Below are 12745 nucleotides of genomic sequence, written 5' to 3'. Positions count from 1 at the left end.
AGATTTGGGTGGAAGAGACAAGTTGCAAAGAGCAAATGTGAAATTTGCACTTATATAAGCCATTTTTGTGCCCGATATTTACTTCCGAAAGTGTTTTTATGCAGCTCTCCCCCATACGGGTTCCTAACACGGGAGCTCCGCCCACTGCGTTCGCAGGGTTCCGGCGCCTCTGCGGAGGGCCGCATTCACGGTGACGCATTTCTCTCCAGGCCACGCCCCCTTCCAGAAGGCTTTAAATATGCCGTTTGTAACGTCACTTTCAAGCGACTTCATCTTTGTCAGTGCACAAAATGGCGCCTTACAGCCTACTGGTGACCCGACTGCAGGTGAGCAAACTAAAGGCTCTCTAGGTTCACGGGGGCGGGGTGCCTCCTCCGGTGCTTGCGGCTATGGGCGAGGCAAGGTGAGGCGGGCCCGACCTCCGGCCGACTTTTCGTGTACCTGTTCCTGCCGCAGGCCCAGCGCCCGTGCCCGCTCCTCCGGCGCCCGAGGTCAAGGCGTCCCCGGCTCGGTCAACTCTCCCAGCCCTGTTCCCGCCCCGCTGGACTCGTGGGTCTAAGAAGCGGCGGCCGGGTGAAGAGTGCAGGCGTCTCTTTCTTATTTTTGAGGGCTGCCCTTTCCTCCCCCCGTAGGGTTTTTTTTTTTTCTGTTCCTCAAGGTGAGGACAAGGTGACTGGGGGGCGCGGTGGTTGTTGAGCCCGCTAGGCCCAGAACCTGAAGGCCTCACTTCTCATCTCTCCAGCAGCAGAGCAAGCCAAGTGCATATATGGTTGCCAAACTTGGAGAAAAAACTATTACCTATTTCATCTTGTGGGGATTCTGCGGAACATACAGCCAAGAATTCGAGGGCGTCTTCTGTGCCCAGACGTAGTAAATAGTAACGATATCAGTAGTCTCTCACTTCTGCACAAGATTGCAAAACTTAATTCCTCCCCATATCATTTAATTTATACAATCATTTGGTGAGACGATTATTCTCATTTGATAGGTGATGAAACTGCTAGAAAGCAGATAAAAGTTCCTGCTCTCTGACTTACCAAAGCCTGTGGCCTGAGCATCTTACTGCCGCGCTGTTCTCCTTGTTCAAGTCACCTTGCCCTCAAAGAACTTTCTGAGCCAGAGTGTGATCCTGGAGCTGACATTCGTATTTGTGAGAGTATGAGAATGGGGTATTTTGAGCTCATAATTAGTTGCCTTTCGTTTACTAGATGGGAGGGTAAAAGACTCAACAGTTTGACCTTGACTGTCCTATTATGAACTACCTAGAAAATTGACTGTCAAATGTTTTTTTCACTCCTAACTTGACAACCCTAGGAAGATGTTATACTCAAAAGGTTCAATATCAAGCATGCATTTCATTAGTAAAAGTAAAGCACGTAGGCATTTGTAGACATTCTCTCACAACCTTTTTCATTTAACTTTGTGAATCTACTCTGGATCAAGGAGCACAACTTTGATTATAGATTTAAAAAAGAAGTTATGTACTGTGCTCTCAGAAAGTATTGTGTTAGCAGAAGTCTTTTTTTTTTTTTTAAATTCCTTTGCTTAAATTTAAACCTTGTGATTTAAAGTGAAATCATCATTTATCTTAAAATACTTAGGATCTCTCAGTTCTGGGCAAAGACAAGGGATTCACCCTAATTATCTCTTCAGATCTTCCGATTCTCCAGGTTAACAATGTGGAAATCGTTTCTTCCTGATCTTGCTGTCCTATGATGTAGTGAAGTGAGGCAAATTTATTTGCTAAATTATTGCAGATACATTGAGCTTGGGATGAGAGGACTAAAACCGCAGTATTTTTGAACTGAAAAAGAGTCTTGAAAAACATGAGCCTTAGACCTGTATGGGAAGAGATCTGGACCATTGTTCATATTCTACCCTGACCAAGTGACCTTGAACTTGGGAACTGAATCCCAGTTTCCACATCTATCAGTTAAGGATGATCTTCATTGATAAACATTTATTGAGTATTTGGTGATCAGCTTTGATTCAGATGATTATGATGATTGTTCTAAAGTGATGAGAAAGAATATATTTGTTTATGATCATCATGTCATCCAACTTCCTCTTCTACACACAGACAATCCAAGACCTTGAGAACTTGGATCTCCTTGTTGTTCATTTAGCTGAGATGAATGAACAGCATTATACCCCAGTGTCTCCTAATAGCCATGCTGTCTTCAGTAATGGCCAGTTACCACTGTCCTCTGGAAACCTTGTAAATTTACCTCTTTTGTGTTTAGCTACATTTGAGAAATGATGCTACTGCCTTATTTGCCATGTCTGCAGAACCCTGTCCATGCATTCAGTTGATTACTACCTCATTCACCACATATTTACTGAGTACCCATCATTTGCTCTGGGTACAATGAGAAGCAAAGCAGACAATTCCTGTTCTCATGGAACTTCAGCTATGTCCTAATGTATTCTACTTCAGAGGACCTTGGAGATCTTTCTCAGCTAAAATATTCTTCTTTTGCTCTTGGCAGAAAACCAAAGGTCTTCCTGGCTGTACCATGACTGGACCAAAGGTGAAGATGATAGAATGATGGCAGTTACTACTACCGCTAAGAGTAGCTAACATTTACCTTACTGTGTGCCAGTAGTCTCACATGACCCCATGAGATAAGGCAGATTTACTAGCCCTGTCTTATAGATGAAGAAACAGAATTAGAGCAGAAGCATAGTGTCATGGCTAAGAGCATGGATTCTGGCATCACACTACTTATTTGAATGTGACTCTGATACTCGTTAGCTGTGACTTTGGGCAAGTTACTGTACCTCTCTGTGCCTGTTTCCTCACCTGTAAGAAATGGATAACAGGACATCTGACTTATCTAATAATCATATTATAGTTGCACAGTATTTGGAGCTGCTGGCAACTAGTAAGTGCTATATAATTGTTAATAAAAATAAACCTATCTGGGGCCTTATTGCTAGTTGTTAGCAGATGTGATTTGAATCTGCACCTTTCTGATTCCCAAGCCTAGGGTCCTAGCACCTGTATTGTAGTACTGCTTCCCTTTGGCATCAAGGCTCAGCCTGCCAACCAGGCTACCATTAATGGTCCATAACCAGAGAACAGTGCTCTTCAAGTGGAAAGTGTTCTGTTGTTGGACAGTACTTGCTACCAGATAGGAAGATTAGAAACAGAGTGAAGAAAATGGAGGTGACATTTTGGAAAGCTGAGATGAATGAACTCTCTCTTTTTTTAAAATTAGTTTTAGGGTAAGTGACTATGGATGGTAAATAAGGGGTTGGGCACTTGCAGATACATTTGTTAAGTCTTTGATTTTGCTTTGAGGAACTGGGACGCTGAGTTCTTATCATATGACCTTGGAGAAGTCATGTATCCTTTTGCATGTAAATCTGAAATGGCAGTTAACTACAAAGAAGTTTGACATATTTGGCAGAAGTTAAAAATGCTTCCGTAAAAGTGCTGTGTTAAAAAAATCTTGCTTTGAATTGTGAAATAGGTCATTCTGGTTGCATGTTCATTATGGTACCTTCTCATGTCCTATAGTCAGCTATTGATTTGAATTGAGTGAGTAAATGAATGATTAATGGATGGGTAAATAAACTTCCAATCTCAAATTTGGGCAAAGGGAGTAGAATCACCATCTTGAGGACTAGGGCAGTACACCATTGCCTTTTGAACCAACTGTTCCTAAAATGTTTATTGAAAACTTGTTATATGCCTAGCACTGTTGTAGACACGAGGAGTGTAATAATGAACAAATAGTGGAGCTTATGTTGTAGTTCTGGGGAGACAAACAAGTAGACAAACAAGAAATTGTGGCTATGAAGTGATACATGGAAGATAAAACAAGATAGTGTTGTAGAGAGGAGGGGGGAGGGTGTGGCATGGCTTTAACTGGGGTAATTGGGGAAGGCCTCTCAGAAGAGGTGACATTTGAGGTGATACTTAAGAAGGCAGCCCCTTCAGCATTTTGGGAGGGGAAACTTCAAGTAGAAGGAGCAGCATGTGCAGAGCACCTGAGATAGGTCTGAGTTAGTGTGTTGAGGATAAGAAATAAGGCCAGCATGGCCAAGGTGATGAGAGGAAGGTCTGAGCAAGAGGTGGGAGCCAGGATTATGTCTGCTTTGGTAAGGAAATTGCGTTTTACTCCAAGTGTAATGAAAATCCACTGGAAGGTTTTAAGCTGTGAAGTGACAGGATCTGATTTATGGCTGAGAAGAATCATTCGGGCAGCTGCGTGGATGATGGACCCAGAGGGACAAAAGAGGAGGCAGGGAGAATTATCCAAGGAGCGGTGAAGGTATCTGGGACTAGGGTTCTGGAGGTGGCGATCTTTTGGAGGCAGTTGGATTGGATGTGGAATGTGAGTGACAGGGAGTAATTAAGGATGGCTCCCGGGTTTGGGGTCTGAGCAACTGAAGGATGCGTGAACTTGAATTCAGTAGTCATATATTTGCATAGTACTTGTTAAACTTAGTCGAGGGCTGAAGCTCCTTTATAAATTCTTGACCCTTTTATCAGCTCTCAACAAGTACCTGTACTTCACAGGTGAGGAAGCTGGATGGACTCAAGTGTCTTGCCCCAGGGTTTCTCATTTGAGTGTGAACATCATGTCTGAAGTGAGCGCTGGTCATCTCAGGCCTTACTGTGGTACCTAGTGTCTTCAAGAGGGTCATCTGGGAAGTATTTTAAATGAGTGTTGGGAGAGGAGGGTAGAGCTCAGTGGTAGAGCACGTGCTTAGCATGCACAAGGTCCTGGATTCAATTCCCAGTGCCTCCACTGAATAAAATAAAATAAAATGAGTGTTGGTGCTTGAGTGGTCTGCCTTCACTGGCTCCAGCTTTCTTCCCAGCACGTGATTTAGAAGGCGGTGGTGGGCTCTGGTCCCCGTAGCATAAAGGAGGGGAGGGACTGCACGGAAGCCACTTGCAGAGATGGAGTGGTGGAGTTGGAGGGGTATTGAATGAAGTTTGTTAAGAGGTACACTTCCAGTCATAAGATAAATAAGTACTAAGGATGTAATGGTCAACATGATAAATATAATTCATACTGCTGTGTGTTATATATATGAAAGTTGCTGAGAGAGTAAATCCTAAGCGTTCTTTGTCACAAGGAAAAAATATATTTTTTCTATTTTTAAAATTTTGTATCTATATGAGATCATGGATGTTCACCAAACATGTGGTAATTATTTCATGATGTAAGTCAACTCATTATGCTGTATACCTTAAAATTTAAGTAGCCGTATGTCGATTATATCTAAATAAAACTGGAAGAAAAAAATTTAAAAATTAAAAAAGGATTTAAAAATAAACCAAAAAAGAAAAAGCAGAAACCAGAGGGAGACTTCCTCTACCACCGACTTATCATGTAGCTTCAAGCAAGGTCTCCACCCTCTGTGGCTCTCAGGTTACACATCTGCAGAATGGGACGATTCATAGCTCCCCTCCCATTAAGAAGATCCTGAAGGCCTAATAGTGTTTGGAAAGTTCTTTAAACTTTATAATGCACTATAAAAATTTGTGAATCATTTCCAGTGTTATTTTAGGAACAGGCCTTTGCTAACATTGAGACAAAGGACAGACTTTTTCCTCAGATTGTTCCAGAAGGAACTGTAGAAGCTCCTTATTTAGGGGATCCTAAAAGGCATGAAGAATGATTTTTGTGGGTTCATTCTGCAAAGCTTGGGCCAAAGGAAAAGGCACCAGTTTTGCTGTGTGGCCCTGGGCAAAATAGTTGAGTCCCAGAGTCTCGGTTTCATCATCTGTAAAATGGGCACAGTATCTTCTGCCTCTCTGGGTGGTTGTGAGTATTAATGGGACTGTGTGTATAAAGCACTTGGGGCAAATCTGGCGCAGGGTATAGGCACCTGGTGAAAGTTAGTCTGTCTCCAGCCCTGGAGGTGGCCTTCAGTCTCTGTTGCTCCAGCATTTATCCTCAGCTTATAAAAAGACCAGCTCTAGGAAAATTGCTTGCTCCTCCCATAATCTGCATGGATATGGGTATGGAGTAGTTGTGCAGGAACACCTTTTGGGTACTCCTGAGAGAGTTGGGAGAAGGGATAGACATGGGTCCACTGACTTCCTGTCTTCATTCTGGAAGGTGAAGAGCTACATTGAGAGGATGAGCTCTAGAATTACATTTGCAGAATTTTCATCATTAAATGTGAAATTCCTTGGGGAATTATGCCCAGTTTGGAGTATTTCTGCTCTCACCCTGTAGAGACCGAGACAGTTTCTGAGTGAGAGGTACCTGAGCTGTCTCAGGAGTCCCTTTAACCCCTGCACTCCAGTGCTGTGTAGCTGGGCGCCTCCACCTCCTGCTGGACATTTGTGTTGTTTTGTTGTTGTCATTTTTCGCTGAGAATGCTACGGAACTGATTTAAGACAAGGGCCCAGCCTGGGGAAGATTTCTGTGCTGGTACGGAAGAAGTCACGTCTTAATAACTATAATGCACAAGGAGGGGAGGGGGCGTCCTGGGTGGAGCTAAATCCAGACCGGGCCATCCTGAAACTTGCATGTGGGTGGCATGTTTAGTCTGCCTCACGGCACTGTTGGCACTAGAGACACTGATATAGAGAGCCCCGCTGTGCCAGTCACTGAACCCAGGGCTTGTTGGATAAACACTGCCTCACTTGTCCTTCACAACAGCCCTAAGATGTAGGTGTCATTAGCCTGTTTTCACAGTGATGAAACAGACCCTGATTGGTTAAATGGCTTGTCCGAGGTCACAGCCAGCATGCAGCTGAGCCAGGTTTTGAATGTAGGTTTGTTTGACTGCAGAACTCAGGCTTTTTACCATTCAGTCAAACTCTTTCCCCAGAGTACTCCCCTGGGGGATAGAGTAGAAACCAGGTCTCTGTGGCGTAGGCTAGATATAAGGGACACAGTTCGATTGGCTCCATGCCCTGTTTGGATGTGTATCTGTTTGGGGCTGTGATTGCCTCCTGGCACAAATACCAGCACAGCTTGAGAGGGAGAGGCTGGAGCTGTGGGGCTGCCTCACAGGCTGCCTATTGAGCTTGCAGAGGATGCCCTTCCTAAGTGTGGGGGCCAGAGCAGAGCTTGGGATTTGTATGCAGTTCATGGTGTACCTGGAGTCTCTGCCCCAGACAACAGCAAAGGAGAATTAGACAGATGAGTAAATCTATCAACTGATTCCTTAAAGGAACACCCTACTGCCTTGGAGTCCATTTAAAGGCTATGACTTGGGAGAGACCGGCCTCCCTGACCCTTTCCAAGCCTCTGAAAAGGACTGCATCACTTTTGTGCCTGCCAGTTTCATTGCAGCCAAGCTAGCTGATGGCCTGGTGGCAGAGGGAATTGTTTAGCCTTGGATTCTTGGGAGGGGTGCCAAGCATTTGCTTACCAGGAGTTGGAGAAAACTACTAGAAGCAGCAGAGGTGTGGGAAGATGGTGCTTCTTATGGAGGGTATTGACTGCATTCCTGTGTTGCTCACCTAGACAGAATCTCGCCTGAGGCTTCCCTGCCAGGAAGGGCTGGCAGCTGGCTGCTAAGAGCTGTGAGGCTGGCTGAAGGCACTTGAGGGTCTTAACCCCTCCTGAGACCTTGAAGTCGTCTTGCTGGTAAAATGGGTGGGTAGCCCCGTGAGGTAGAGCACCCCCCTGCTGGCAGGGTCTGTCAGGCATTCAGGGATGGAATGAGTGGATAGGTGAGACCTTTTCAGTCTGAGATGTGCTGTCCTGGTGCTTGTGTCCTGCTCTGAGGCTCCTGGTCTTTGGTGACTGGGAAGGGAGTGGAGGGGATGGGGGAAAGAGCACCCTGTGGTTCTTTCTCCAGAGCATAGCATCTCCTCCCAGGAGAGCTGAGTAATAGCAGCTGAGTAATTTATTGAATGCCTGCCAGGAGCCCAGCTACTGAGCTCTGCTTTTCATGTGTTTTTTCCTTACAGAATGCAATATGTTCATAAAAGCTCTCTTTCCTTCTCTCTGTTCTAGTCCCCAAAGGCAACCACCGATGGCAATTTGGTATATTTGTCATTCTTCACTTTTTTCCTCTGCATTTACAAGCAGTTCGTTGTTTCTAATCCTCACAAAATCTTTACTGTTTTACCCTCATTTTACAGAAGGGGAAACTGAGGCTCAGAGAGGCGACAAATCTTGTCTGAGATCCCACAGCAAGGGGAGCTGAAATTCTAAGCTGTGATGCCCTTTCTGTGACTTGGCACTGGGGTTGGAGTGTGCATGCCACAGGTCAGAATGGGGCTGGTGGCTTCTCTGTCTTTTGCTGAAGCAGCTGCCTCAAGAGACCAGGCCTCTTCCAGGAGCCCAGCCTATTTGGACAGCTCGGCCACCTCCTAGGCTTGCTCTGAGCGCTGGCGCCTACCGACACATGGTTCCCTAAGGCAGCACTGAGTATGCCATACTTAGTAGGATGAACAGAGGTCAGACTGGCCCAGCCAGGCTGGCAGGTTGGTCCCTTTCGTATACTTTGGCTCTGTGAACAGGCACTAATGGCTCGGCACAGCCTTTTCCAGAGATACTTACAACTTGAATTTGAAAGCACAGTGAAGAGACTTGTGTTCTATTCATGGCTCTGCCTTCATCCATTTCATCACCAAGTATTGAACTTATTCTGTGTCACACGCCATCCTAGATTCTGTACATAGTGGTGACCAGCATAGACAAGTTTTCTGCCCTCACAGAGCTTACATTTTAGTGGAATTTACCTTCTCACCTGTCTGAGTCTCCATTTTCTCACCTACACAGAAGACAAAATGACCTGCAACAATCTCACTTGGCACAGTTGTAGGGAAGATGACACAAGGTAACCTTTGTGATCTTGTTTGGCACAGTTTTGTTCATTTCTTTTCATTTCGTTTCTTACGTAACTCCCTGGTGGGTCCCCTTTGGTTATGTTGCTTCCTTCTGAGTTTGTTCTGTGTCAGTAAGTGCAAGATCAGTTGAGCCTCCCTTACTCTCTGGGAGCCCTACAGATTTGTATTCCAGCCAGCAAGGGAGGGGGTACCATAAGACCAAGAAGCCAGACTCCATGAGAGGTACTCCGGTTCAGCGGTGGGGACTGAGCCCCCATGGAGGACCGAGCCCACCTGGTTGCCAGGCCTGGACAGAGGTTGGGAGACACTGTCCGTAGCACAGTGAGAAGGGCTTGGGCTCAGCAGGTTCCACGCTGTGCGACGTTGGGCGGGCCACTTCCTGTCCCTGAGCCTCTGTATCCTCAGGGCAATTAGGGAGACTGCTCTGTCCAGCAAGGTTTTTCAGAGTAACTGGCATGGAGCACTATGTTAGCTACTGCTGTTTATTCCAAAACAGATCTGAGGGCTTCTGGTTACTGGTCACCGTGATGGGAGATTCCCACCCAAGTGGAAGGAGTGTTTTGTAACAGAGGAAGTGCTATAGGAGTGCTTAGAATGCAGCCTATGAAGGTGTTATCCCCACTCGTGGAGGAAAAAAGCCATGATAGAAGGGTTAAATAAAACCACACAACGTTCTACATCTGGGATTTGAGCCCAGGTCTCCATCTCCAGGCTCTGTGCCTGATATGATGGTGGCATGTTTCTGTTCAGTATAAGAAGCATTTGTTGTTCCTGGACCAATCCCGTTGAATCAGGGGCTTGTAGAGGTTCCTGAAGAGTTTTCTGCCTTGATGCTGCCCATGGTCCCCAAGTCACTGAGAAAATGGAGAGTGAGGGCTTAGTAGACATACCTGTCATACATAAGGGCCTGGTATTTACTCATGAGAATTTCAGAAGGCCTGACTGAGACTTGGGCTCCAAGTATGGGGAAGAAATTACCCATTTCCTAGTTGTTGTGATGTCCAGGTTGGCTGGCCTATGGGTGATCTCTGGAATGTTTCCTGGCCCTGGGGCCAGGTTAAACCGAGCATTGAGTATGTTTTACTTTTGGACTTAGGAAGTAAAAACAAAACCCCAATAAGCTATTTTTTAAAAAATGCCCAAGTTGTCCTCCTTCTTTAAATAATACTGATCTGGACTACTCACAACCCAGCCACAGTAGTCAGGTATTGTAAGACTCAGTAATATCTGTTTTTAAGGTAGAATTAAATTCTTACCTTTTTTCTTGTTTATATAGTTACCCATCGTAGGAAACTTGGGAAATACAGAAGTATAAAGAATACCATAAAAATTATCTATAATTATTTGTAATACCCAGAGATAACCCACCCCCACCCAGAGACAGCTACTATTAACATTTTGATGTATCTCTTTCTAATGTTTTTAAAAATTTATAATCCAATTTAAAATGTGTTTAGTAGTACACATATTTATAATTTATATTTCTTTAAATTTTTTTATTCTAAAACTCATGTATGTACAATATTGAAGGTTCAAATTACATAAATATAAAAAGTAAAAATATTCTCCGTAATTTCGCCCTCCAAGGATAGCTACTGTTAACAGTTTGGCATCTATTCCATTTTGATTTTATTTGGTTTCTTTAATTCATTCCTGTCCAAACCAATACTTAGAATTTCCAGGAGACACTTGGAGGGTTCAGTGTTTGGGCTTAGAGCCAGTCTGCCTTTGAATGCTGGTGTAACTGTGAGACCTTATTGGGCGAATTACTACCCTTCTCCAGCCCTCAATTTCCTCATCTTTTAAATGGGGCTCATATACAATAGGGCTGTTCATAAAGTGCTTATAACTTGGCACTCAATAGAAAGTATTAAATACTACTACTACTAGTAGTAATTATTATTGTTATTATTATCATTATCTTTGCTTAGAAACCTCAACCCTAACAGGGTACTGTGGGTACCCTGGTGTCAGGGACTCTGGGGAGGGGTGGATGCAGGATGGGCTGGTGTTTGGTGCCTCTCTTTGTGCCACTGAGTATTAAACACCACTGGGTACCTGGTATCAGGCCAGGGAGTCTGGTGGAGGGGTGGTGGTGCTGGGTATTCCTGGACAGGCTTCAGGGAGTCGTAAAATTGTGTTTTGTGTTCTCTAAATTTTCTCCGTGAAATACATCTTCCGTTTTTAAATGAGAGGAAAAACCCTAGTAAATGTTACTTAAAAAACAAACCAATGACAACCTGCTTGTAGCATTTTACATACTAATTGCTACTTTTTGGGAACCTATTCATGTCATATCAGACCTCACATGGTACTGTAGATATTTATTCCTTTTTCCCAAATGAAGAAACTGGGTTCAGAGGTGAAACCTGCTTGATAGCACACAACTGAACGGTAGAGCTGGGCCTTTGAGCTAGATCTCAGTTCTTTTTACTGTGCTGCTTGCCTCTTGTAAACCACAGGTTCACCCTCCTTCCCCTGCTGGACCTTCCACCATTTCCTGCTTTGTCTTTTACTTCCCACCATTTTGAGTGGTTTATAGCTCCTGCACGCTTCACGTGTTGATTTTGGGTCTTCTATCGTACTGTCCGTCCTCTGAGAGCCTTGAAACCCCTCTTATCCGCCACAGCGCTGGTCAGTGAAGTCTTGTCCGGGCATCCCAGGCAGGGTTAACTGTTCCCTCTGTGCACTCCTGCCCCTTCTGTGTGTTTACTTTTTCATGTAGGAGTTGCATTTATGTGCTGATCATGGCCACACTAAGGTATATAAATGTGGGGACTGTCTTCTTGGTATCTGTGTCCTATTGCTTGGCACAGAATAGGTGCTCAAGTAGTAAAATACAAATGGTATTTATAGAAAAGAGGTCATATGATAAGCCACCATCAACCTGTTCACTTCTGTCCCTGTTGAATGCACTGTCTACATGGCAGTCACGGTGGTGGTGGTTTTTTTTTTTTTTTTTGAAAATGCAGATATGATCCTGCTTAATTTCAGTGGCTTCCCATTGCTTTTAGGATCAAGTTAAACTTTTAACATGTCCTACGGTAAAGTTTATACATATTTACAAAAGAAGGTCAAGGCCTGACTGACTGGTGAAGGTACAGTGAACCACTTTCATGTTCAGACAGTTCATTACTTAGATACAGAATGAGAAGAAGAAGCTGAAGGTGCCAGCTCCCTGCGTCCTAGACACACACACCGGAAGGGGCGGCACCAGAACAGAAGGAGCTGATGGCTGCGCTGCAGGTTGTGGCTGCTCTGTTACCACTAAGCGGGGGTTACATTCTGAGATAAGGAGATGAGTGGGAGATGGCCTCATACCTCCTTTAGAGGCCTCCTATCCTCTGGCGTTCCGAGGTATTCTGCCAAGACTCGGGTGAGCTGTAGTTCAAGGTTGCTAGGGTGCTTTTCTCATACACCTGCAAGACCCGTCATGATACCTGGCTGCATTTTTACCTTTTAGCCTTATTTTCTGCCATTTCCACTGTCCTTTGCTCCCTTTGCTTCAGCCAAGCTGGCTTTCTCTTTCTTTCAATTTATGAGTCCTTTCCTCCCTGGGGCCTTTGCACACGCTGTTCTCTCTGCCTGCCAGGTTCTCTGGATTCCTTCCCCTTTACCCCATTGTATTTGCCTGGCTAACTTCTAGTAATGTTTCACTTCTCAGATTAAATATTACTTTCTTGGAGAAGCCCTGCCCCCAGCCTGGATTAGGTTCTCCAGCTTTATACTGTTACAGCGTTACAGCCACTTAACTTTTCTTTCATAGCACTTCTCTTACATAGTTGCTTCCATAGCTTCTGGAGTGATTACTTGGTATCTGTCTTCACCAGACTCTAAGCTCAGCAAGGGCAGGGCCTGTGTCTGTCTTGCCAACCTCATTAATTCACGCACCACCGCACAAAGTCCGGGGCTGGCTGGCTAAATAATGTGTTTAATGAATCAGTAACACATTCGTTTTAATTAGGG

At 44.6% G+C, this 12745-nt stretch overlaps 1 protein-coding gene across 3 annotated transcripts in view; it reads left to right on the top strand.

Annotated features, from left to right (window-relative positions):
* Positions 1–209: 209 nt before the first annotated feature.
* The window catches only part of ACO2 (aconitase 2), a 47712-nt gene continuing 35176 nt past the window's right edge, over positions 210–12745 (top strand). Inside the window, exons 1-2 of one of the 3 annotated variants that reach the window (XM_010983510.2) lie at positions 276–326; positions 2490–2531. In XM_010983510.2, the coding sequence (XP_010981812.2) occupies positions 291–326; positions 2490–2531 (78 nt within the window). In that variant the 5' untranslated portion in view covers positions 276–290. Of the gene's footprint in view, positions 327–988; positions 1157–2489; positions 2532–12745 lie in introns of all 3 variants that reach the window. The other 2 variants (XM_064491405.1, XM_010983511.2) reach the window with 2 other exon arrangements.

The sequence above is a fragment of the Camelus dromedarius genome, chromosome 11 (genome assembly GCF_036321535.1).
Source record: "Camelus dromedarius isolate mCamDro1 chromosome 11, mCamDro1.pat, whole genome shotgun sequence".
NCBI classification, from domain to species: Eukaryota; Metazoa; Chordata; class Mammalia; order Artiodactyla; family Camelidae; genus Camelus; species Camelus dromedarius.
Note: the sequence above shows the minus strand (reverse complement) of the source record. Positions and strands in the feature narration are given on the sequence as shown.